This window comes from Aquila chrysaetos, chromosome 1 (genome assembly GCF_900496995.4).
Source record: "Aquila chrysaetos chrysaetos chromosome 1, bAquChr1.4, whole genome shotgun sequence".
Taxonomy (NCBI): Eukaryota; Metazoa; Chordata; class Aves; order Accipitriformes; family Accipitridae; genus Aquila; species Aquila chrysaetos.
Genome location: NC_044004.1, coordinates 50,386,388 through 50,412,913, shown reverse-complemented (window position 1 = coordinate 50,412,913; position 26,526 = coordinate 50,386,388). Strand labels below are relative to the sequence as shown.

At 51.2% G+C, this 26,526-nt stretch overlaps 3 protein-coding genes across 5 annotated transcripts in view; 1 reads left to right on the top strand and 2 right to left on the bottom strand.

The window, feature by feature from the left end:
- Positions 1-16,544, top strand: part of PRAG1 (PEAK1 related, kinase-activating pseudokinase 1) — a 31,560-nt gene extending 15,016 nt beyond the window's left edge. For 2 of the 3 annotated variants that reach the window (XM_030021429.2, XM_030021419.1), the window contains exons 4-6: positions 4,732-4,889; positions 8,266-9,005; positions 12,476-13,800. In XM_030021429.2, the coding sequence (XP_029877289.1) occupies positions 4,732-4,889; positions 8,266-9,005; positions 12,476-13,513 (1,936 nt within the window). In that variant the 3' untranslated portion in view covers positions 13,514-13,800. Of the gene's footprint in view, positions 1-4,731; positions 4,890-8,265; positions 9,006-12,475; positions 13,801-15,231 lie in introns of those variants that run through there. The other variant, XR_005932516.1, reaches the window with a different exon arrangement.
- On the bottom strand, positions 16,544-18,715 carry MBOAT4 (membrane bound O-acyltransferase domain containing 4). Its single transcript, XM_041123906.1, is given in 5 exon segments — positions 16,544-17,100; positions 17,102-17,270; positions 17,273-17,556; positions 17,838-18,072; positions 18,598-18,715. Coding segments are annotated over 5 exon segments (1,299 nt in total). The 3' UTR covers positions 16,544-16,607.
- A 5,545-nt stretch (positions 18,716-24,260) lies between these two features.
- Positions 24,261-25,300, bottom strand: LOC115347318 (ribonuclease CL2-like). Its single transcript, XM_041124174.1, is given in 3 exon segments — positions 24,261-24,476; positions 24,478-24,795; positions 25,212-25,300. Coding segments are annotated over 2 exon segments (429 nt in total). The 5' UTR covers positions 24,790-24,795; positions 25,212-25,300; the 3' UTR covers positions 24,261-24,359.
- Between the last annotated feature and the right edge of the window lie 1,226 nt (positions 25,301-26,526).

Here is a 26,526-nt window from a genome sequence, read left to right as displayed (position 1 = left end):
TAGGACAAGCCCGATTTATTATTATTTAAATAATAAATAAATAAATAAGAAACTCTGGGTGGAGTCTATTTAAATACATAATTAATAATTAAATAAGTAAATAAAGCAAAGAAGGGAGGGTATGGCTCAAGCAGGAGAGAGAATCATGCTCCAGAACAGGGAGGAAATACACCTTTTGGATTCCCCTGTGTTTTTTGTCTGAAACTAATTGGCAATTTCTGGTGCTGCTTCTGCCAGTGGATCATTTTTAAAAGGTAGTGATTTATCAGCCAATCTTTTAGGAGAGTTCGTTTCTTTTAAAATGAAAGTTGTTCACTTTTCTGTGTGTTTCCTATCTTACCACTTTAAAAAGTGCAGAGTTGGAAATTGAAATGAGATTTGGTGTCCTCTTCACCACATCGGAGCATGCAGTGATTTAATTTTTGACCCATCTGCCATCTTAATTCTGCACCGCATCCAAATTTCCCCTTGCATCCCCAGACTCCAAACCCTTGTTTCAACTTAACCTGCGCTATGTAAAACCTTTTTGCTACAGGGAGGAGCGGTGTAGTCCTCTGGACAGAGCTAGGAGTGTTTCAAAATCCTTTCTTCCACTCACCTCGATTTTGGTTTCTCCATGTTTGCCAGCTGGTAGCAGAAGGATAAGTACAAATCCAAGCCTCAAATGTTGTAAGCTCCTGTATGCTGGCTTTTAACTGCCCTGTGCATCCAGGGGAAGATGCTAGAAGAGCGAGCAGTGGAGGGAGGAAGATATAATTATTCACGTTTCATGATAGACAAGCATATGGTACAACGGTGCTTCCTCTTGTGTAATAATTATGCCCAGCCATGTGTTGTGTTTGATGCTGTAATGCAGTCTAGCTTTTCTCTCTGCCATGCATTAGTTCCAGTATTTTATTTTGGAGGGGGTGTCCTGCTGACATTATCACCAGACTTGTCCTGGAGTGCGGTTTGTTTTGTAGTGTTTTGTGTGTGTTCTCTGCTCTCCTCTGCTTCCTTCCCCTTTTGCATGATGTATAAAGTTCAGCATCTCTGTTAGCTGTTCAAGTCCTGTCATCTGTGCTGAGAAGGAGTGACCCCTCCTGCCGGCACAGCAAGGCTGGGAAACCTCCGTGATGGGGCTGCAGAGCGGGTGCTCCTTGTGATCGGGTCTCTGCGCTGGGGAGGGATGCCTTCCAGCATCCTTCACGGCTGCCAAGAGGCTGCACGTGTGATGGCTGCTGGAAAGGAGCAAGCGTGAGCCTTGCAGCTCTTGTGTCCGAGTGGCCTTCTCCCCCTCTCAAAACCTCCCTGCCCCTTGCACTTTTGGTAGGTAATCAGAGCTGCATGTCAAATCTTGGGCAGGAAATCCAAGCCGAAGGCATGCCCTGAGTCCAAGGGATCCCTGGGGCGATACGCCAAGAGGCGCGTGTCTGCTGTAGTTAGGGGAGCCGTGCTTTGGTGCCCGTCTCCACTCTCTCTCGGAGAAGTGCAAGGCACGCAGTCAGCGATGCTGGAGTCCCGCAGCAGCATCAGGTGGGACCCCGATCTGTTAAGAAATGTGAAATTAAACACATGGCTACTACTTGAATATGAATCACGGGAAAGACGAAGCATGCCCTGGCCAGAGGTGCGACGTGGGGCATGGCAAATGATCTGGGTCCCTTTGCAATGTTACAGAACTCCAAACTGTTTTGGTTTTGGTTTGGGGGGGGGGGGGGGGGTGGTGGGTTTTTTTCACACGACGGCTGTTTTCAACCTTGACTTGTTTTAGGCAGGACTGTGGGAATCATGTGGAAAGCCAGCTGCATGAAATTGTTTAGGATGGGAAAACTGGGGAATAGCGAACGGGAAGGGTTGCCTGAATATGCCAGTGTGTTGCATGGAGGATGTTGAGTAATTGAAGTGTATTTAAAGCCACCAGAATAATTTCGAGAGCTGGAAATCCTGTCCTTTTAGGTTATTAGACTGGGAGAGCTGACTCTTGTGACCTGTTCTTTATGCACTGGCACATGAAGGAGGCTCTGGTGCTTCTCTTGAAGTTGCTGGTTACATTTAAGGTGCTGAGCACAGATTTTTGAAATGGAGGTAAATTAACAACTGCTATATCTTTCTGAAGGGGAGTGGAGCCCACAGATGTCAGCAAGCTGGTGGGGGGGCAATCCCAGTGATTTCTTCAGGTTTAAGATGGGTTGATGCTCTTTATTTCCAATAACCTTTGGTGAAAAGGGCAAGACGGAGAATAGCCACCTGTGCCCTCGCAGTCACACGTGGTGGAAGGAACACTAGCAAAGCAGGGGAAGTTCGGGTTAGCTGTAAATCAAGATCCCACAGGCTGTTGCAGCGATGAGCTGTTCAGCTCTTGGGGTGGAATTTTACTGAAATGGGAGAGTTTGACCCTAGCAAGTGTTTTCAGTAATTCTTTGGTATAGTGGGCGGTATTTTAATCTGTGCAGGCTGCAGCCTGGGCTTCAAGCAGCTCATAGGGAAAGAGGAAGATGTGAAGCGGAGAGGGAGATGTAAAGCGGAGGTATTTCCAGGCGGTATTAGCCAGCCCGGCTGTAACATCTGAAACAAGAGCAGGATGTCGTTTAAGCAGCAAACAATTTCTATTTCGGTGTGCCTATTCAGGAACTGCATTTTACATAAGTCACAGCGGTACGGAGAGGAAACAGGGCTCTCTGTACATCTGACTTCACCGCGACGTTGAGCTCGGCAAAGGCAGCAGCCAGCATGGTTCTGGCCGTCACCGCGTTGCGCCCAGGTTGCTTGGAGGAATAGGTGTGGCTGCGTGCGGTGGACCTTGGACCCCACCGAGCAAAGTCCCATCTCTCTCTGAGTGCGGGAATGGTAAGGCAGCTCTGTGGATTTGTGTTTAAGAGATGGGAATGAAACAGAAATGCACCAACTTTTCTTGGGGAGGGGGGTGGGGGAGGAATGTATTAGAAAACCTCTCATCTGTGCAAATCGAGACGGGCTCTCTTGCAAAAGTTTTTTCTTTTCTTATGGATCTAAATGCTTCCTTGATTCTTGCCAGGTCAGACAGTGTACCCGCATGTATGCACCCATGCATTTTTTCCCCCCAAATTACTAGAAGTTAAATGTCTGAGAAAGTTATAGGATACAGATATATCTTTATAATTAAAAAAAAAAGTGAAAAGGATTTAAGTCCAGTTGGTTGCTTTCAACAGCATTAATCGTAACAGAGCTAAAAACCTCAATGTGTGTCTCTCTCACTTTTTATTTTTTAACTGTGACTTGTGTGGTACATTGCGAAGTTTTGTAAATCATCCCCAAGAGGCTTGCCGTGGTGGATTCGTCACTGGTGCAAGACCAGTGTCTCTGCTGAGTTATACCTGAGGTGGTTTTTAGAGCCTTATTTTCATCAGCCCCTGAGTATTTTTAGACCGAGGCTGCTCAGGCAAATGAGGAAGTCTGGCAGAAGTTTCTTCCGGGCTTCTCATACACTCTGCTCTCCATGTGGTGGTGTGGACACGAGAGTAAGTGCTTTGTCTGGATGGGGAACGAATCATTTCTCAATCTTCAAATAAAAATCGCTCGTGGCATCTGCTGTGCTTGGGGGTTTTGGAAGAGGAGGGACCCTGTGCGCCTGAACGGGGTGCCACAAGAAAACAGTCATGCACGTCTTTTGTTTGTCTTTCTCAGCAGCCATTCAGCCGTCTGATTAGGAAACGCCGGATACCTTCCAGCAAGATAGCTGGTGGAAGTCCTTTTTCTTTTTTAGTCTGCCACTAACCTTTTTACGTTCTTGATCAACGACGTGTTGAATTTTATCAGCAGATTGGCAGTTTTACTTTAAAAATGTGGACTGATAACCTTCGTTTGCTGGCTGATAGAGAGTCTGAACCGTACCAAAGCTAGGAGTGTTTGTGCTCTGATGTGCTGCCTGATTTCAACAGTTTCTGTTGTTTTCCAGGGAGGAAAAAATGAAGAAAATGCAAGGGAAATTCTTTATCTTAGCGGAAAGTCCTGCTTGCCTACAACTGATCACTTAAACTGTGACCTGGCAGATTATAAACCCAGTTTATGGTTTATTTATTTATTTTTTTAGATGGAAGCTGCATGGAAAACTGTAGGTCTTGCATTAAAAGCTGCATGGTAGGTCCTGAGTTTGGCAGACACTTGTTTTCTGCAGAGGCGCTTCTTCTTTCGGAAGGTGTCAGTTGTTACTGTGATGCACTGAGGAGACAACAGCTGCTAGGGATGGACTCTTCTTCTGCTTATGCCTCTGCCATGAAGGAATTGGGTTCTGACACCCAGCCTCAACCTGCCCTTCTGTAAAATGGACGGAGTGATGCCACTCCCTTCCTTTGAGAACTTTACTGAAGGCAAATGCTGGTGGGTCCTCACTTCCCAGTGACGGTGGCCAAGATGAGATGTGGTCCAGGACCCCACATGTACTAGGCAAAGGAGGCACAGACTGGGGCTGGATGATGTTGGCTCAGTGGTTCTCTCTCTGCTCAAGCACAGCTGGTTTGTCATGAGGGGCTGGCATGGGGGCTGCAAGCCTATGACCTGCTCAGTGTCAGTAGGATGTGATCCCCAGGTGCCAGAGAAAGAAGAAAAATGCACAGGAATGAGGTGTCGTGGCATGGTAACAGGCTGCATGGTGTCTGTATGGATGGGCAGGGACCAAGCTAAGGCTGCTCTTGGCTTGAGTCTCCATGCACGAGTGCATGCAGGGTATCTTTTGCTATCTGTCTCCTGACTCTTTTCTTTCACTCTCTCTAGGCACACTCTGAAAATGAACCCGAGTAACGCTGAGTTAGAGAGGGTCAGCAACAGCTCTGCCGAGAGCCTCAGCCCACCTTTCAGGAGCGTCCACGTCAGCTTCACCGCTGGCTCCACTGACAGCCTCGACTCGGACACACAAACTGGCAGTGATGGCAGTAAGTGACCACTGGGTGTGGGAGAGGTAGCATCGGACCGGAGGAAGGAGTTACCTCCATCCTGAGGCCCACTGCTGAGGCAGCATCTTCAGAGCAGGGATCATGAGGGTCCAATCACCTAGTTTCCCCAGCAACCCTTCATCTTTCCACTTCTACCCTTCTGCCTCTTGATGTACTTAAAATGAATGTGGCAGGGTCAGGGCAACATCATGGGCTTTTCCCTTTTTCATTTGGCAAACATCAAAATCATTCTCCTGTAGCTCTCTTCTTGTCTGCATAAAACCTCCATCTGAAAGCAATTGTCCTTATCCTGCTTGTGCTTCATACGTTGCGCGAGGTCACAAGTAGCCCTGCCATAGAAAGTCCTCCATAGATTTGAGTAGTACCAGAAAGAGTCTTGTGCTAGAGGTGGTCTCTCCCTCTCATTGTGTTCCCAGTTATTTCTTGAAGGGGAAAAAATCTGCCTGCACTCGTTTAACTGAGATTAAAAAATACTTACTATGAAGTCACTTTTTTCATCAGTGCGTAACTTAGACATGCACTAACATGTTCACCAGCTCAGAAAGTATTTCCTTTGCAAAAGCAGCCTTCGTGTAGTGGAAGTTCTGTCTTTCCAAGAGCAACAAAGTGCAGCAATAAAATTAAGAGCCAGAGCTCTGGAAACTCCATTTTTCCACTGCTAACTTGGAGTCTGAGAGTGAGACCATGCCAGGAAATTGTACAGGGGGAAGAAAAACTCACATATGTTGGATCTTTACTTGCTGGGCACAGAAGCAATTTGCTGTCAAAAATGATATGGGACAAGAGGATTTCTCTGCCTTCACTAACAGAAACGACTGTTTCAACTCATCTTGGGAAACATGAGTTTTTAAATGAATAACCCAAATGCAATTTTTCTTGCTGATGCAAGCAAGAAGCTATGCAGTCAATCACTGAGTGAGGTGAGCTCAAATTAATTGGCTATGCTGTCAGATGTTAAAATATGAAGCGGGGGGAAACTTTTAAGCCCTTGACATGCAGAGGGACTCTACACTGAAGGTGCAGAGCACTGTTAGGAAAGTTGTGAAAGGGTTTCATTCGTTAACCTGTGCTTGGGGCAGAGCCCAGCAGCACATAAAAAAACGTAAGAGCAGTTTGGCATTTGTGGGCTAGGCATGTGGACTGGTTGCCAAAGCTTCCAGTGCTGACGTTTGTTCCGTAAGGTTCTGTCAAGTAAATCTTGCCTCTCAAAACGGGGATTCAGCTGCGTGTCCTGGCAGAGATGCCTCTGTTGAGTTGCTCTTGGGCTGTATGCTGAAGAATTTCTCTTGGCTGTATCCTCTGTCAAAGCCCCTTGGACTGGAAGTGGCGAGAGATGCCATGCTGAACGATCCCTGCCTGTGGCTTTTGACAGGGTTTTAACAGAGGGGATCTTTCCCATGGACCGGGCAGAGTGTGATGCAGATGTCTGGGTTTTCATTAAAGCTTGGGGCATGCATCCCTGTTGAGCCATGGGCTCCACAGTTACCTGTGCGGCTGCAGAGCAGCTGAAACTGGAGAGCAGTCAATTGCTTGGCGACTGGGTATACAATGCAGGCAGACAGCTGGGGCAAGGGCCCAATGGGAGTCAGAGAGCTCAGCACCCAGAAACTGGAGCAAAAGGGACGTGTGCTGATTCACAACATTTCCTGCAGAGCTGTTTCTGAGCATGTTGTCAGAAATGGGGTGCCGAAACTGCCTTGCATGGGAACCTCATCTGCTACAGAAGCCAAAATCAGTGCTGCTCATTCCTGGGGTGTCTCTCAATGCTGTTGCTTGGGATGGGGTGTATTGCAGCAGGAGCATATAGGCAGCCTTGACAGTGGAGCGGACAAATGAAAATTAATGTCATGCTACCAAACTCTAGTGGGGAAGGACAAAGACAGATCGTGCCGGCATCCACCCTAGTAGCTGAGAACTAAGGGACGTGGCCTCAACTCATGCCGTTCCAGGTGGAGAGCAGCTAACAGGGATTGCTGTTCTGGCACAGCTGGTGCGGCTTTGAGGCTGCATGCGACACGCCAGGACAGGCTGGGAGCTTGGGGATCTGAGCCCCTGCACTTGGAGGTTGTGTGCGAGAACTGGTGAGTCACTAGGATTGTGAGGGAGACAAGCGCCTGCTGCGGGCTGACATGAAGCTGCCCCAGGGCGTTCCTGTGGAGCAAGCAGAAAGACACTGTGAGGAAGTGCCTGCTGGCAGCTGAACCTTCACCAGCAGCCTCGTGAGGAGGAAGGGTGGCTTGCTATCACTCTGCAGCTTTGGAAGCCGGGTTCAAAGAAAGCAATAGATCCTGCTATCTGCTGAGCTTGCTTGGAGAAAAACCCCACCACGCACCTTTCAAGGTGTTAGCAGACCTCAAGTTTATCAAGAGTCCTGCCTGTCATTCAAGTGGCATAGAAAATTCTCTGAAATTACGTCTCTTCTTTTAATTTCCCCTGCAGACCCCTCCACTCCTCATTCGTTCCATCTCCATGACCTGAAATTATTGCTTTTTATTTCAATGTCAAATCATCTTTTTTTCCTTTTCGTTTTCCTTCCCCTTCTTCCATGACATGCAACTGTATCACCTGTCTCCAGTCTGTCCAGGGTAAGAAAACAGCTGCTACAGCTGCCTGAAAAAAGCCAGCCATCCCAACCCAATCCATGGCCAGATAGGACGTGGAGCTGCTTGGGGTTTAGTGGTATGTAGTGGGGCCAGGCTGCCCTCAGCAAAGAGATCTGGCAATAAGCTGGAGGACAGGCAGCAGGGGGGGAGGCCAGATTTTTTCAGGAGGATGGAAATTGCCAAAATCCTGGGCCTTGCCCAGTGACCCATACCCTGTGTGAGGCAGAGAGACAGGTTCAATATACTTCTTGGGCTGCTCTGGTACAGCTGGAGGGACAGAGCTGTGTAGTGTGACTCTCTCCTTATCACACCGTGCTGCTGAAGCACTGGGTGGCAGCTCCCAGGTAAACAGGCTGTGTTTAAGAGAATCCGGAGTGCTTCATTCTTACCTCCCTGTGGATGACGTCACACCTTTAATATTTACCCTCTACTAGCTTTTTACTACTGTGTATGCAGTTCATAGGGGAGTGGTTTCGGGGGGGAGCATTTCTCTAGATGGCTGGTTGCAGCCTGCTTTGCAAACCTGCTGTATTTAACTGGATTAAGTCCCTAACACCTTCAGTGAAGCTTTGCAGTCATGAATAGATGAGGACTGTGCGCTGGGTTCAGACGTAACCTGGCTTGCTGCTTTGTTCCCAGTCGGGACCCTGGGAGACGTAGCCTGTGGGGGTGGCAGGGACATGGAGAGGGTCCTGCGCTTCCAGGCCGCAAGGGCCACTCATGGCATCTTCTTGTGTGTTGCTGTCTCCTAGGGCGCTCATCTGAGCCAAACCACTCGCCCCCTCCAGCTGAGAGCCAAGTGTTTCCCCCTGTCCCTTTCCTTCCTGCCTCCGGTGAGGATGGTTCCTCCTCTGCCCCCAGCTGCCCACCCCCTCTGCCCCAGAAGAAGACAGTAAGCAGAACGGTGTCCTCCCCAGATGGCTTTTTTGGGGGACAGGCGTCTTCAGGCAGAGCAGCCGGTGGTGCCAGCCCCAGGCTGAATGTCAGCCACTCTGAGAGCAACGTCTGCCTCCGAGAGGAGCCTCCCTTCATCCACCCAGCCAGCCTGGGGGGCCGCCCTGGCACCTTCTCCTCCTCTGAGTCCCTGGAGAAAGGCTCCAAAGGAAACAGCTACTGGGGTTCAGCCACTGGTAAGAGCACAGGGGCTTGCATCCCCAGCAGAAACCTCCAGTCCCTTTCCTCCTCGCAGCTCAGTGTGTCCAGCCAGGTGTCATCGGGCTCCAGCCTCCAGCTTCACAACCTCCTGAGCAACATCGACAGCAAGGAGGGGGTATACGCCAAGCTGGGGGCCCTCTACGCCGAGTCCTTGCGCCGCCTGGTTGCCAAGTGTGAGGACTGCTTCATGCGGGAGCAGAAGAATGAGCTGCACTTCAGTGAGAACAACTGGTCGCTCTTCAAGCTGGCGTGCAACAAGCCCTGTTGCGATTCGGGGGATGCAATATATTACTGTGCCACCTGCTCCAAGGACCCTTCTACCACCTATGCTGTGAAGGTAAGGCCACACCCGGGAGGCATCCAGGCTTATCTCCATCTTCCAGTTGGGAGGATGAGGCAAAGAGCTGCAGGGTCCAAAGCTGCGTGGGGGTCCGTAGCTGAGCTGGGACTGAACCTTCGAGCTTCTTTTTCCCCCTTTCTGGTGTATGGATTTGAATGAAAGAGTGGGAAGCAGACTTAGTGGTACGCCTTTGAGAAGTACCATCAGCACACAATGGCCTGTTTCCTCTGCTTGTCTTTCTCACAGGTGAAGTTGGGCGAGCAAAGCCCCTTCCAAAATTGCCGCTTTTCTCCTACCACTTGCAAAGGTTAATTTGGAGAAGTAGTTTTTGTTGGAACAAATGCCAGTCAGATGCTTATTGCTGCAGACTAGTAGGGTCTGAAAGCCAACCAGCTTCTCTCTAAAAAAATCTTTGTGCAAATACGATGTTGTAAACTCAGAGACATTTGGCTCTGATGACACAAGCTGATGAAAGGCTGTTCAAAAGACAGCATTTTTGCCTCTGCTTGCCTTTTAAGTGGAAGGTCTGACCCAGAAACCATGTGAGTGCTTATATGATCTTGAAACTGCAGGTGTTAAGATATTGTAGATCTCGATTAAACAATGAGAGCCTGACCCAGACGTGCTGTGTAAGGTCAGGTCTGAAACATTTTCCTGTAACTCTACAGAATCCATGTTTGAAATGGAAACTTGAGTTGCAATAGTTCAGCTCTTTGAAACCTGGATAAGTAAGCTTATCCAATCCGTTCCATGGACATCCCATGGATTTTGGGTTCTTGACCCACGTTACTACTTGAATACAGGGCCTTTAATTTCTATTCTGACTTAACCCTAGGGGCATCTCATTGCTGCTTACTCTTCAGGTTGTTTTCAAAACCTAAAGTAATTCCTGAAAAAGCACTGTCAGAGATGCATTAAGCAAGGAAAAAAAAAAATCTATGCTGAATCGTTTCCACCATTATGAACCCCAAGGGGATGTTTTAGTTAAGTGATAGCTTTAAAGCCAGTTCATATCCTAAAGGAAGTACAGTCAACCCAACAGGGGGGCTGTAAATAAAGAGAATGGAGTTAGATGAGATCTTGCATCAATACCCCTAGTCCAGCACTCAGAGCTGCAGCTTCTCTTGTGTGTTATACCTAAATCCATCACAACGTTCCTTCTGAAACCCAAGAACTGCATGGTGAACTGGTGTGCTCCTTTTCAATCTGCAGTTCCTTGTGGCACGCACACACCTTTGCTCTTGCCTGCCATGTTAGGTGGGGTTCAGAGGCTCAGCTCTATGGCTGTAGTGCATGAATTCTTGCCAAGGCAGAAACAGCACATTTCACTTTCTTAATGGGACTGTGCTTGTGTCCCTGCATGTGATGTGGGCTTACTCTGTGCCCTTGGTACACTGCAGAGTGCCTTAACAAAGCCAAAAACACTGCAACATGGCCGTACTCTGTGCCAGCATAAAGTGAACTTAAGTTGTATATGTGTTTACACATGTACATGCGTACACCTCCTGCAACGTTCCCATGTGCCACCTTCCTTTTGGTAGCTGAAGTAGAGGACAATTGTGAAACTTTACAACTGGCTGATTCCTAGCTGCCCCTCCTGGCTTCTGGTACAGATTTTCTGACATGAAGGAGATCACAGACCTGTAGTTAAAATTAGACTTGGAGAGCTGAAAATGGGCAGAGGATCTGACTTGAGCCAAGGAGCCTGCTGAGGAGCAGGAGCCAGAGTTTGGGCTGTGCACAGACAGACACGTATAAAACAGTTAGAAGGAGCCAGGGTTACATGAAATGGCTTTGAAGGATTTAAGCCAAGATATTCTCCACGCCTTGGCTTCTTTCTCCACTTAAAGATGCGTGACTAAGCCAGCCCCAGGCTCCTACTTGGAGCTTGCTGCATGGACGATGCCTCTGGTGCAGCCAAAGTCACGAAGAATGGCTGGCTGGGGAAGATCTCCCTGTCTTCGTTTGGTTGCAGTTATTCTTCCAGAGGCTCCTCTCTCACAGGAGTTCCTCCCCTTTTCCTAAGCCTTACACGTCTTCTCTACGTGGGGAGGAAAAAGCAGGCTTGTTCAGCAGAGGGCTGGAAGGCCTCCTCTGCCTTTGGGGACCTTCTGCGTCTTCCTGCATCCCACTGTGTTAATCTGCAGTCTGCCTAGCTCTCCAAAGCTTGTCTTTCCACAAAATAAGCATGCAGCCGCGGCAGGGTATTTTTGTTTAGAAAAGAGAGGACAATGGGGATTCGAAATGCCCCATCTCCACAGTATCGTCTCATCTCAGTGAATTACCTGCAAATGCCTAGATTCAGACCCTTGCTAGAGGAATACAAAAGCAGCCCACTTTTCCAGCTCCTCTCTATTCTTGCATTTATTTTAACTCTGAGGCAAAATTGATTTCTTGTCCGATTTTGCACGCATGCTGTGACTGGCAGTGGCACGCTCCAGGGTTTGAAACCTTTTATGCTGAGTTTCAGCCTGTTGCCGATTCCTGTGGGTGAGATATAAATACATCGCTAAATAAAATTAAAAAAAAAAAAAAGAAGTGTATAATAGAAACGCCAGAAGGCCCCATAAGCTAATGGATACTTGAGTATGAGTTTGTTTAGTCTTTAATGCAGTCATAAAGCTAAAATACATAACAAAATGAAGATAAAAGTCATGTGGGTATAAGAGAATCCAGATTATAAAATGCTTTTTTCCCTCGAGTTTGCTGCACTCTCACTTATTTCTAAGCCTGTTGTTAGCTCCCATTTTCTCTCTGGTGTTTTTTCCCTGTGCTGATGAGTACAACTTGCTGCTGGTTTCCCTTAGCCATTGATCAGGGGTTTGAGAGTACTTGCTGACAGCAAGGAAGTGGAGCAGTTGAGGAGGATGTGAAAGTGGCTCCAGGGCTTCAGACCAGAGAAGCATTAGGTGGGAAGAAAGTGCTGGAGGTCTCTGTCCACCCCTCACTCTAAACAGGACCACCCTCGCAGCTGTGTCATGTCGTGTGGGGCCTCATCTAGGCAAGTGTTAACCATCTCCAGAGATGGAGGCAGCACATCTTCTGCCACAGGCTTTGCTTTTCCCTCTGCAGAATGTCTCCTGAGTCTCGGGGGGGAATCTCAATGACATCTGTGATGTGAAAGTTATGTTGCTTCTGCGGCAATGAAACAAAATCTCAAGAAGTTACTCATGGGAGGACTGCCTTCCTCCTTTCCTGCAAATACTGGGCATTGCCTGGCAAAAGAAGCATGCCCAGAAATGCAACCCAGACATCTGGTTGCTAAGGGTGGGGTGTTGCAGGACAAGAAAGATCCTCAAGCCAGGAGATAGTTTAAAGTACTAAAAGGACCAATGCGCACCCTACTTCTAGTGATGTCTTCCTTAGCATCTGCAAATCTCAGCTTAGGAACCCACCTCTGAACTTCTGTTCTCTGCCCTGCCTCTGTCACTGACTGATGAGACTTTTCTTCTGGTCTCTCCTCACAGATTTGTAAAACCCAGGAGTCCAAGGTGGCTGCTTCATACTGCAGCCCTGCAGTGCCAGTCCACTTCAACATCCAGCAGGACTGTGGGCATTTTGTGGCCTCTGTCCCCTCCAGCATGCTGCTGGCCTCAGATGTGGGGAAAAGCATGCCTGGGGATGGCCTCCATCCCTCCCGCACTGCCAGTGAGCACGACTGTGTGGTGGTCATTACCCGGGAGGTGCCAAGCCAGACCACTGCTGACTTCGTGAGGGACTCGGTGATGTTGCACCAAGCCAAGCCCGAGCTGTACGAACGTCGCGTTTGCTTCTTGCTCCTCCAGCTCTGCAATGGCCTGGAGCATCTCAAAGAGCACGGCATCATCCATCGTGACCTGTGCCTGGAGAACCTCCTGCTTGTCCCCTGCAAGCCCCCCATGAGCTGTGTGAAAGCCAAAGATGACAAACACTTACCCCGCCTCATCATCAGCAATTTTTTGAAAGCCAAACAGAAGCCAGGAAGTGGAGACTCCAAACTGAAGAAGAGTCAGGCCCGGCTGGCCCCGGAGATTGTGTCGGCTTCTCAGTACAAGAAGTTTGATGAGTTTCAGACTGGTATTCTCATCTACGAGCTGCTGCACCAGCCCAACCCCTTTGAGGAGAAGGTGCACCTCAGGGAGCAGGAGTACAGCCCTGAGGACCTCCCTGCTCTGCCCTGCCTGTCCATCTACTCCCGCGGGCTCCAGCAGCTGGCCCACCTGCTACTGGAAGCGGATCCCATCAAGCGTGTGCGGATCACCGAGGCCAAGCGGATGCTGCAGTGTCTGCTTTGGGGGCCCCGGAAAGACCTCACTGAGCAGCCCCTCAGCCATGAGGAAGCCCTCTGCCAGGTGCTTCAGAATTGGGTGGACATGAAGCGTGCCCTGCTCATGATGAAGTTTGCAGAGAGGGCTGTGGACATGGAGCGGAGCATTGAACTGGAAGACTGGCTGTGCTGCCAGTACTTAGCATCTGCTGAGCCGGCCTCCCTTTCACACACATTAAAACTGCTGCAGCTGCTCTGACCTTGGATGTGTCTTGGAGGCAGCAGAGGGCTCCCGGTTGCCTTGCAGCTAAAGGTACACAGCCCCTTTATAGGCGAGAGGCTTGAATCTCAGCTGTGAATGCACATTCAGCTCCTGCCCTGCACTCCCATCAGAGTGCACAAGACATGTTTAGTACCCTCAGCACTGTTAATTTGTGAGCAGGCAAAACTGGGAACCTACCCCTATTTTGGGGGATTTTTTTTTTTGGTATGGTAAGTCTGTGGACTAATAAACTCCTGCCTGCGTGTGTGCATGTTTCTAATGAACTCAATGTACTTGAGTTGATTTCTGCGCCTGTGGGACAGTCCTTTGATCCCCACCCCTGCTAAAGCATCAGAGCCTTTTTGCCCAGGAACACCACCACTCTCCAGAGTGGGCAGCAGGGATGAACGGTTGGCTGCTTCTCCTGGGGAGCAAGAGCAATTCATGTAATGCTCCTTTGCAAGGGAGAACCAGGAGGGGCTTTCAAATTCACATCTTTTGTGGGTTTGGCATGCATTTCGCTTCTCACTTTAAAAACAAAAATTACTGCTTGTTTCTGTGTATCACTTGTACTTTCCACTGTGGGCAAATCAGCTGCCTGTTACATTCATTAGATACTAATACAGCATGGCTTTCCCGTCTAGTGGTGCAGCTGTGCGGGCTGCTGATTGTGAAAGGGTGAGAGAGCCTAGGATGGGTTTGTTCATGAGGATGATGCTGCATGCTGGGAATTACCCCTTGTAAAGTTAATGAAATGGAAAATCCCCAATTTGCCTCCAAGGCCCTGGGGAGGGAAGTCAGGGCCAGGTTGCTTTGCTTTCCCCATCCGTCCAGCTCCCTCTCTTCACCTGGTAATTCACCTGTCCCTTGTGTCTAGCATTTATTGAGAGTTGAGCTGGCACGTGAAAGGCCAGGGCCACCAGCCTGTGGTCTGGGAGGGTCCTATTGCTGCTGTTATTTGAATTAGAAATGCATAGGGGGTGGGTGTGCTGCAAACGTGCTCCTCCAAGAGATGTGATGCAAGAGCAGCATGGTGGAAGAGGGAGAAGCTGGCCTGGCTCCCTCCGGTCCCTTTCCCTCCATCCAGACATATAGCAGCCACTCAGCTTGGTAGAGAGGCCATGCTGCTGCTTAGAAAAACTGATTTTCCAAAAGGCTGTAGGCTGCTTTTATTCTTCCACCCCCAACACGAGGCAGAGATGAGCTGCCCTGCTCCTGGCACCAGTTCTGCAGCCCTTGGAGAAGTGGTAGGTTTGGGACACGTGGAGAGAGCCCAGCATCAGCTTAGCTGAGACAGGATGTCACTAGCTGAGCTAACCCTCTCCCAGCTCAAAATGGGGAGAAATTCATGAGTGCTTTCCTCCAGCCTTGACTCATCTCCAGATCCAGCCTGTTCTCTTGGGGGAATTTTAATTCCCCAGGTTTTTTGACACTTCATACACTTTCTGTGAATCTTTTCCAGGCTTCTCACCTGGATTTTTTTTTTTTTTTTTTTTTTTAAATCTGTTTGGCTATGATTGCTGCTGATGGGAGGGGATGATTCCTTGGCTGGGCACCCACTTGCAATGAATTTCCCCTGATCCCCTTAGGGAGGAGGCTGTGCACGTCCCTGCCTGCTGAAAGAATGTGGGATGGCTCCAACTGCGGCCGTCGGGATTTTTTTATACACTGGCTTTCTTGCGACTGACTCTTGGGTCCACTTCCCTCCAACATAGGTGGCAGGAGCCTTCTGGCTTGGGAACCACTGTCCCATGGACCATCCTGGACACATCACCCTGGAAAGTCTGGTCCTGGCTTGCTGCATGTGGTCTCACATGGGCCAGCAAAGTGATGAAACAGCTGGAGAACCTGCCTGAAGGAGCCCAGCATGTTTTTCAGAGATAAGATGAAGAGATGACTCAGTTTCTAAGCATGGATGTAGGGAATAAGTTGGAGGCAGCTCTGCAGGACAGCACTGAAGGAGACAGGGCCTGGTCCTGACAAATGCAAGCTGTGCTGGCAACGGGGAGATTATATGTGGGGCAAGTGGCTTGCAAGGCTTGGGATGGGTACTCAGTGGGACTCAAGAGGAAGAAGCCAAACAACCCACATAAAACAAGGCTAGATTGATTTTGCATGCTGAGTTTCAGTTTTGTGACAAACACTGATACAGGTATTGACACAGGTCCTGCACGGTGTGGGATGTTAACGTGATCAAAATTTTTTTCCCTTGAGTTTGGGCACTTAAGACTGGTTCTGGTGTTGGTCCTGGTACCCTGCAGCAGCATGCCCAGCAGACCAGAGGCCAACAATAGTCTTGTAGCATTTTCAGCTATATTATTTTGATATTTGGTGGGTGGCTTCTTGCTGTCATATAAACAGAAACTTTTCGCTCCATGCTTTCCTGATACCTTCCCCTATGGTAGCTCATGTTTCTTCCACAGCCTGAACAGGCTTTTGGGTCCTAGGCCAGTGCGTGAACTGGAGAAGTGCATTAGGATTTCTGCTGTGTATCTTTGTGGGGAAAGTGACACCTAAGCCTCAGTTGAATGCCACAGCTGAGTCCGAGGACTTTGCTGGCTTACTCTCCCTTGCCTACGCTGTCCTCAGCACACCATGGGCAGCAGCCCCCCTTTTCCCAGCAGCATTCTTGCCCCCGTGCCCAGGATCCTCTGCAAGAATGGTGGAGGGGATGGACCATCCCTCTTCCCCGTGTGGCAGGGGACACAGCTGACCCAGCACCCCAGGGGCCAAGCATGTCACCCACTTGGTGGGGGGCGGGTATTGCAGGAGACATCTAATTGGGAGTACGGTTTGGGGTCTGCATGCCACAGAGACAGTGCTGAGGAGCAATTGCTGGAGGAGTACCACATAGGAGTACCACCTATGCATCTCGGTAGTACCGCTGGGTGGGGAAAGGGGTGTTTCTTGTCTTGTGCTGCCCTCAGACAGATTGCCAGCCCCTTTCCCTGTGCCCAGGCCCCCACTGGTCTGGTGACCTCACCTCCCTGCTTCAGAGCATCCCTCAAAGCTGGGGGATATCCCAGAAGTAAAAGCCAACCTGATTCTCTGGAGATGCTGTTATATGAGATTGCTTGGCCAATAGCACTTCTCACCTTGTGTGCTCACGTGTGCAGGGATGTGCCCCGCTGGCCGCACAGGTTCGCCCAGGACAGGCTCAGTTCTGCTTCGGCTTCTTGGCAAGCAGCAGCAGCAGCAGCGTGAGGCCATAGGAGAGGGGAAGGATGCTGTTGCAGGAAGTCCAGAGCAGGCAGAGCACGGAGAAGCTCTCGGTCTCCACAGCCACCAGGATGTAGGCGACGATGAGCTGCGTGAACACCCAGGTTGTGCCACGGTAGAGGAGCTTCATACCCTGGGAGGTGGCCCAGGCGCCGAGGAAGGGATGGCTGCGGTAGTCAGCCTCCACCATGACAGCCCAGCACAGGACACCAAAGACTTGCCCGGGCCGGAGGCCGTGCCACCAGGCGGAGAAGGCAAAGGTGACTAGGCGCGGCTGGGCTGGGAAGCGCTGGAAGACAAGTCTCCTCAAGCAGCAGGACGTGCTCTTGTTCCAGGTTTGGGTGAAGACGGCCAGGCGGTGGGTGGTCGTGGACAGAAACGTCTCCCCGGCCTGCCACTGGCCCGAAGCCCGTCACTTCGAGGAGGGCCTCATCCAGCACCCAGTGTGAATAGTAGGCCAGCCGGAGGAGCAGGGCCCGTGCCCAGACGCGGGACAGGCAGCCCAGTCCGGGGCAGCCCTGCCTGTGGCCAGCTCTCCCGCCAGCCCCTGCAGGGCCAGGGCACAGAGGCACTGCTGGCCAGCGGCCCTCAGCGAGCAGGGGAGAGCACCGCAGTACTCGGCCTGGGCCTGAAACCTGCTGAAGGAGCAGAGGGGACCTCCGAGGAGGGCTGGGAAAAAGAGCAGGTAGCTGCAGAGGGGCAGCGCAAGCTGCAAAAGCCCTTGGCCCAGCTGGAGCAGCATGAGCCCTTCGTGGATGTCCAGGGCCAGAGACGTAGCTTTCTGGGTGAACAGCATGATGGCAGAGAGGGCAACAGCTGGCCTGGAAGGAGAGGGCACCCGAGAGCTGCTAGGAGTCCCTCCTCGAAGGGAGCGTTTAGAGGCACACACACGGGGGAAGTGGTGTCCCACGTCCCCAGAGCACTGCCGTGCCCGCACAGTCGCCCACGCACGGGGATGCGGCCGGAGCCAGCGGGGAGACTGACGGCTGCGGAACAGCAAGCCAGCACGGCCCAGGGGGCCCTCCACCCTCACAAAATGACCAGGAGGAACCCCAGCCCACCGAGGGGAGGAGCGGAAAGGAGGCAGAGCCGGGGGGGTTACGTGGCACCCTGTGGGTCCAGCTCCCGGGTGCTCAGAACCAGGTGGCAGAGTGTCTGCCAGGACATCTGGAGGGCGAAGACCCAGGTGTGGGCACAAGCTGGGCTGATGGAGAGGAGGACGAGCATGGAGCCAGTGGCAGGGATGTGGAGCAACACAGCGTAGCTGCCCGTGGCTGTGCTAGCAAGGAGACATCCTCCAATGAGGAGGAATATGTACCTAGAAGAGACCAGATGCCCTTTGGCTGCCTTTTGGGGAAAACGGGGCTTGAAACTCCCACCAGGTGTTGATAGTGTGGGTTAGTCTGGGTCCTGCAGCCTCCACAGTCTCCCTGTAGTCTGCCTCTTGGCTTCTCATGGGGCTGAGGGATCACCAGGGCCACCGTGGCTGCAAGCAGGAATGGGGGCAGAATGAAGCAGATATTGCTGGCCCTGCCTGGCCCCCATCCTAGCCACACCAGAGACAGTCCCCATTCCCTGCCCTGCTCCCCTTGCCCATGTGCTTATCCTGGTACACCCCTAAACCTAACTCTTGCAACACCGGAGTGTCTGGCCTGGCTGTTTTGTCCTTAACAACCTTGATCTGCACCCACTGCAGAGAGGGGGGACTGGGAACAACTCACATCCAAGCCATACAAATGTCCCTACCCTAGTCAGCGGGGTCTTACTACCATGTGTCCTGCTGCACCTCTGACCAGAAGAGCCCCCAGAAAGCATCCACAGGCATGACTTGCCCTCAGCACGGCAGCAGGGGTGACAACCACATACTGGGCAGCCAGAGAGGTACCCCGAAGCACAGAGGTGGTGGAAGAGAGCAGCAAAGAGGAAAGCTGCCAGCCGGTATGGGGCTGCAGGGAGGACAAGCAGGTCTGCCCAGCACATCAAGTACCTTGCTTCTTCAACTGCCTGTGATGCCTGGAGAAAGGACTGAGCCAAGGGCTGCTCTGGCTCCTCTTTATACGTGGCAGGACCTCAAAGAAACAGACCAGAGCCAAGGAAACAGAGGTATCTGCAGGAAGAGCATGTTTGTTGCATTCGTCAGTGCTGACTCCTTCAAGCACCTCTGACCCAAGGTTTCTGTGTAGGTGGAAAAACTTGGGGTCGGTTATTTGCTCTGCCAAACGCCTGGGCCCTTACCACATATTTTGAAGACAGTGAGAGTGAGCTGCCGTCGTAAGTGCCTCTTGGAGCTGCCATGTGTGCCATGCTGGGATGCACCTCAGAGCAAAATCCCCAGGTGCTCCCAGAGGCTTGGTTCTTTCTCTTCTCTTCCTCTCAGCTCAGTCCTTCACTGAAAGCTATGCCTTTTTTCTAACTCTGGCCTCACTTGTTATGGGGTAGTGGTGGGGACGTCCCAGTATTTAAACCCTGGTCACAGAAAGGAGAGGATGGGTTCTGCCACTTCTCAGTGATGAGGGAGGGTGAGGCCCTCAGCCTCACCACTCAGACCAAGCTACAGGGTCTTTTAATTTACCAGAGATAAAGGAATAGCTCTGTTCTCTCCAAACAATTTTTCCTCAAGTAAATAATAAATTAAAAAAAAAAAAATGGACTCACAGAGATACTTGTGATGGTAGAAATTAGTCATTGCAGTTAAACTGTTTAAAGTGTGCATTCATTCAAAAATGTGCCATATAAGAAAGCAAAAGGCTTTTGGGCCAGGCTTGAAAGGTGATTTGAAGAGTGATCTCTAGGGTGATGTGAAGCCAGTTGCTATTGCTCTTACAATGCCACCAGCAGTATTTCATGCTAAACAAACAAAAAGCCCAAGAAAATCAGTCTACAGGACTTGACTCTTCTTCATGAGATACAGGCAAGAAAAACCAGACAAATTCAAATGGAAAGCTCATGAATTTTTTTTTTTTTTTAACTCAGTTAATATCTGCTTTATTTTAGGCGTATGAACAGTGTGAATACAAAGAGGAATACCCTGGAATTTCCTTCTGGAAGAAAAAAATGACATATTGGAGGGGTAGAAGAAGTAAGGTTTTCCCCTTCCTTTGACAAATGCTTCAAAATATTTAGATTAGTCCGTTTTTCAATAAAAAGAGCAAAATTGGTGCCTAAAGCTACAGAAGGAACTGTGCTCATTAAAAAAAAAGAAATTTTGATTTTAAAAATATATCAAGTCTGACTTTTATGAATGCTTCTACTCTTCACTGAGCTTTTCAAGCTATCGTCAGGTTGGAAAACTTACCACATTGTTTGGATGAGTTATTTGGTTATAAGAAGGCAGGGGACCAAAACCCCATGGAAAAAAATATTAGCGCAAATGCTGCAGAGCAACCGGCTGTATTTTGCTGTATTTGTGCATGGTATGTTTTAAGTGCAAGCGATAGCACTGCAGAGAAGCTCTTTCCATGTCAATTTTGGCATGCATGGCATGCAGCAACAGCCTGGTTTCACAGGACTCATTCTGCCAAATCCATGGAGCCCAGTATTGACTTTGCTGAGTAAATATTTTTGAAGGCCTTTGCAGTGCCTGCGTAAGCAATTCCCTGCTATGGTTCTGCAAAAATGCCATTGCTTTTCAAGAAGTAGAAATGAATTTCCACAGTAGCATTGGAAATGTTAACACAGTGCTATGCCTCTCATTTTGTACCATCAGATGCCAGGCAGTGGAAGTGTGATCTTAGAGCAAGCACGTGAGCCATAGTGAAGCATGGGAGAGAGCATAATTTGCTTCATTTGCATGCACTAAACAAGCAACAGCCCAGTTCCTGGCTAAGGCATTAATTGTTTGGTAATACAGCAGGTGAGAACAGCAGGTTGACCACTGTCAGAGCAAACTCTGGGCATGAAATTCGAGCAGATATAACTCAGATACTAGCTTTAGGCTAGCATCCAAAAGGTTTATAGCTGCTTTCTTGGTGGAATATAGTGCTGTTTTGGGAACAGCTTTTGTTGCCTGTTGTAATGCAGCCTATACTGATCTGCTGCAGGACACACGGCAAAGTGAAAGACATACATTGAAAGCAAAAAAAAAGTTTTCTTAAAGAAAAAGTCAGACTGACATGGTTTGTCTTTTCTCCGGAGAAAAGCATGTAATGGGAAGGGAGGCCATTAAATAGGATTCAGGAGGCCTGAATAGAGCTCCTGTCTCAGACTTTCTCTGTGACCTTAGGAAAGCTGCTTAACTCCCATCCACAAAACAGAGATGATATAGTTTCCATCTCCCTGTGGTGTTATAAGGCAGAATCAACCACAAACCTTGGAACTTTACATTTGGCTGTGATAGGCAGGACATGAAAGTACCTAAAGGAAAGAAAGGAATTAAGAAACAAATGCAATGGTTTATTAAAACACGAAAATGCAAAAATCCCTCCTCTATTTTCCGGCACCAGTCCCATGCTGGCTTTTTGCTACTTGTTGCCATTACAGATTTGCTGACCACTGCCTGTAAATGGCCCATTGCTGCTTGTGGCAAAGGCCTTTTTGTCTCCCTGGATAAAGGACCACATCCCAGCAGTTTAAGGATAGTGTGGAAGTCTTGTATCGCAGCCATGATCCCACTCACTGAGGTTTGAAGTTGTGCCTGGGGAAGGGGGAAGGAAGGCATTTCCTTAAGTCCTCATGTAATTTTTTATATCCTCTGTGCTTCTTAATACCCAAATCAGTAATTAAAAGTGTACGTTAATTGGCAATAAATTAAATCAAGTGAAATTTCTGCAAGTCACTTTTTTGCCTGCAATACAGCCTTGCAATTGTTGAGCTCAGCCACATCAGTTGAACATAGTATGGGTGAGGGGCCAGCACTGTGCCCCTCCCTGTGCCAGCAGTGGCAAAAGAGGTGATTTATTTTTCAAGGCAGAATCCGATTAGGAGCGCCTTTTTCTCTTTGGGTGTTGAGACCAAGGCCAGATGGAGACAGATCCTCTTGTACCTCCTAAGTTTTGGGGACATTTAGAACAGGGACTGACATCACTGAAGACCATCCCCTGTGCTGGTTCCCCTCAACCTCTAACCACAGAGTTCCTGAGAGAAGAGGTGTGCAGCTCCAAGGACCATGCACAGTAGCCAGTGATGGGGAAAAAGGTCTAGGGCTGCATGCCATTCCCCTTCCATTCCCTTTCACATGATATGCAAGCCCTGTAGAGAGGCAGTTCTCGTCCTGGTGTCTCCTTCTAGAGATGGCAGGAGCAGCTACAGCTTTTCTGATCCTTGTTATGAAGCCAGCAGATCAACTGGTGCTTTGCCTTAGAGATAAAGTACCTGGGTATGATGTGCATTACCACTGGCTGCCAGAAAGAGTGGATGTCCTAACACCCTCAGGATGATCCTGATTCCTTTGTGGCTGAGTTTTTTTTCCCTTTAGCCTTCACAAAGAATAGACACTAACATATGCTGAAGAAGCAGAGTCACTTCTTAGGGGAAAACACAGCAGAGGGGTGAACCAACAATGCAATAATGGGATGGGATGTGCCTGAGGGGTGTAGCTGCCCTGCGGGCAAAGGGGAGATGCCAGAACAAACCAGACTTTCCAGCACACTCAGGTAGCCCCAGCATGCAGGGCATCCCAGAACTGTCATTGCTGCTCTGGGACTGCTGCTCAGAGCTGTCTCCCCAAGATGGGTGCCACCTCTCCCATGCTCTTCAGAGCCTGTAGTGCAAGGCTCCACAGGTAAATCACAGTGGTGATATTTTTCTCTCTCAGTGTCAGGGTGATCTGAGCTGCCAGAGAACAGATGGCGAGGCTGGAGTCCTCCTCCAAGCCTTGAAGAACCAAGGTAGAAAGAAACAGAGCAGAGATCAAATCCTTGTACTTGCAGAGACCCTGGGCATTCCCTCCTGAGAGGGTCTGCCCACCCAGCTCCTCCCATGGCCAGGAGGGAGCGGGGTGGAGAAGTGAGTCTGCTGGAAGTTGCCAGGAATGCCCCAAACACCTTCAAAATACCCCAGTTCCTCTCCAGTGTACAGAGAGTAGAGCTCTCCTCACTGGGGCAGGGCTGAGAGTTGGAGCTCACCAGTCCATGGAGGTCCCTCCAAGTGCCTTTCTGATGAATTCCAGAAAAGGAGCACCTGAGTTGCTCAAGGCACATGAAGGGACATCCTGGGCAGGGAGAAACTGAAAAGGATCGGGAAAAGCATTTGCTGCCCTTCATTTCCTCCTCAGCTACAATTTCTGAGTGCATCTGGGCAGCGTTTTTACAACAGCACAGCACCTGGATGTCAGCACTTCCATCGGAGTCCTCAGGGCTCCCTCAGTAATAGGACCAGAGCAAAGAGGACCCCCAGCCTGCTGGGCTGCAATAGGCAGTATTGCCAGCAGGTGGAGGGAGGTGAGCCTGCTCCTCTGCTCAGCATTACTGACACATGCCTGGAATGCTGCATCTAGTGATGGACTCCCCACTACAAGAGAGACATGAACATACTGGAGAGAGTCCAGCAAAGGGCTGAGGATGATGAAGGGACTGGAGCAACTCTGGTAAGAGGAACGGCTGAGAGGGCTGGGACTGTTCAGCCTGGAGAAGAGAAGGCTTAGGCAGGCGGAGCTTATCAGTGTACTGATAAGTACCGATGGGGAGGAATGAAGACAAGGGAGCCACGCTCTTCTTAGTGGTGCCCCGTGACAGGACAAGAGGTGATGAACACAAGCTGAAGCACATGAAATCCCATCCAAACCCAAGAAAATACTTGTTTGTGTATGCGTGTGCATGTAGTGTATGTGTTGTGTGTATATGCTTGCGTATTGTGTGCGTGTTTGTGCTGTGTATGCATGTTGTGTGTAGGAGCGTGTGTGTATGTTTTGTGTTGCGAGTGCTGTGTGTGGTTGTGTGCACACTGCATGCTTTGTGTGCATTGTGTGTTTGCATGTGTGCGTATGTTGTGGTTTTGTGTGTGTTCAGTGTGCGTGGGCTGGTGGTTCAGGGCTGTGTGTGGCCCCAGCCAGTGCTCGGCTCCATGGGGGTGCCAAGGGGGCCCAAGATCAGCCTCAGCCCCAGAAGGGCCCCAGATGGGGCCAGAGGCATGTGGGAGAGAGGACTGTGGGGCACGTGAGGGTTTACGGGACAGGCATGGGGGAAGTTGGGGGTACCCGGGGGGTTATGAGGCACATGGGAGGTTGGGAGACCCTGCAGGAGCTATGGGGTATCCAGGAAAGCAATGTGACACCCAAAGGGTCAGGATACCAGGGGAGAGAGTTGGGTGCACATCCAGGGGATCAGGGGGACCCTGGGGGGCTTATGGGGCACCCAGGGGAGTTGTGGAGCGCCCAGGAAAGGGGAGTCTATGGGGCACAGGAGAGGTCAGAGTCACTCCAGGGTGCTATGGGACACCCAGGAGGTTGGGAAAACCCAGGGGTTTATGGAGCACATGGGGGGCCAGGTCCACCTTGGACAGGGCTGGGGGCACCCAAGGGGGCTCAGGGGCACCCAGAGAGGGGTAGGATCGCAGGGTCCCCCCCAGAAGCTGATGTCGGAGCCCAGGCCTGTGGCACCTCCTTTATTGCAGGCCCTCACGGAGCCCCCAGTGGGAGGGAGAACCCACATCCCCACCTACAGCCTCCCCCCCGCCATGTCAAGCCTCACTAGGGGGGTGCGTGGGTGCCAGCGAGGTGCACAGGCAGCCCGTCAAGGCAGGCGACGCGCACGTGGTGCTGGAGCTGCCGAGCCCGGTAGGTGCAAGGAGGCCGGGTGTCCCCCCCCCCGCAGGCGGCAGGCTGTGAGGCCCATGGGTGTCGGGGTGCTGCGGAGCCCCGCTGCATCAGGCGTCTGGGTGCAGGCAGCCAGCAACTCCTCGGCTGGTGCGTGCACAAAGGTGTTGGAGGGCTTGCAGGGCCGCCCCGGGGCCGTCACCCGCCGGCGTGCCAGCATGGTCTCGCAGTAGCGGTGCGCCGCGAGCACGGATGTCCGGGGGTGGTCCACGTGCTGCCGCAGGAACTTCTCATAGCGGGTCTCGCCCACCGCCCCTGCCAGCGCTGCCAGCACCAGGGCCGTGCAGAGGGCCCAGCCTGCCATGGGCACCTGTGGAAAGTGGGGTCAGGGTCACCTGCACTTCTGGGCCCCCGATTGGAAACCCCACCCTGGACGCTCAATTCCTCTACATATTCCCTCGCCCAGACACTGGCGTCCCTTACAGATCCCCTCTAAATGCATGAGGGGACCCCCCTCCCCAGACACCTGGGCCATCTGTGGATCCCACCTGGATGCCTGGGTCCCCCACAGAACACCCCATGGACACCGGGGTCCCCTACAGTTCTGCACTCCCCAGAAGCCTGGGTCCCCTATGGAACACCCACCCTGGACCCCTGGGTCCCCTATAGATCCACCCCCTGCCCCGACACCTGCATCCCCTACATATCCTCCCTCCCGCACTGGATGCTTGGGTTCCTCACAGTCCCCCTCCCGCAGACACTCTGGTCCCCTGACGCATCCCTCACCCGCACCTCTGTGTGTGTGCCTCAGTTTCCCTTATGGCCTCGGGGTCTCCAGGATCCCTCCCACTCCTCTGTGCCTCTTTTATACTGGCCCCAGCTGGGCCCAATGGGCAAGGATCCAGGAGGAGGGGCAGGGCAAAGAGCAAAGTCCAGCGGATGGCGGGGGGGGGGGGGGGGGGGGGGGGGCCAGGCGTCCAGGAGGCCCCACTCCCCCTCACGGCCCTCCCAAGGTCATTAGGTAGTCATTAACGAACCACGTGACTGGCTGTGAATGTCCCCTTGGGTGCCCCCTCCCCATGTTGCCTTGGCCCATGCATTCTGGCCTCGGGCCATGTGTCCCGTGGTGGGCAGGACGACTGGGTCCTCTTGGGTGGCAGGCCAAGACGCCTTCTAGTTCCCTGGTGGAGGGACAGGATGTCAGCATCACCTCTGGGGCAGCTGACAGACGCTCCTGCCCCTCTTGGACAATGCGGTATGTCCACAGCTGCCCCGCATTGCTTCAGGAGCTATGTGTCCCTTTCCACTGTACACCCTTGCAGGCAAGTTCGTACCCCTGGGAAGTGCCAGGATGCATTTTGCCCCGCCGTTACCTCACATGCTCCCGGCTGCTCCGCTGAGGCAGAGACAAGCAAAGAGCCAGGAGCCAGGCTGAGCCCACCAAAAACGCACCCCTTTCCCTTGACCATCAGGGAGAACCTGATGGAGCCCCAAGGAGAACGTGTACCCTCCTGAGGGAGAGGCATACAGTGCCCAGGTGAAGCTGTCACCACCGGGTGCAAGTGGTCTCCATCCTCCTCTTCAAAGACATGATAGAGACTGTGATGGGAAGTGGCAAATGGAGGATGAGGAAGAAAGCGGACAGGAGCCCTCAGCTGCCCTTCTTCTGCAGGAGCAACGAAGTTTGACCCCACCAGTGATTCAAGGTGGACAATGACACCGGATGCCGACACTTCACAAATGGGCCTCAGCACTAGGGCTATGGGCTGCTGAGAGATGCACTCTTTGAGTGTGTGTCACTGTCAGACCTCACCTACTTGTCCCCAAGGACAGCACAGAGCCATTCCCCTGTCTGTCCCAGGCCCACCCTGTCCTTCAGCCTGGGGTAGGCTCGGTCCTGGGCACCCCCTTCCCGAAAAGAGCTAGAAAAGGTCTATGCCTGGCCACGATGTAGGTGGAGAGTGCCCTGCCCTGGGCTGTGGCGTCATCTCTACAGCTCTGCGAGCCTCTCAAGAAATCCTCCTGAAGTCACACAGCCCTTGCAGTGGGAACAGCGCAGCCACCTGGCCAAAACCTCGAAGACATGGAAGATCAGCACAGC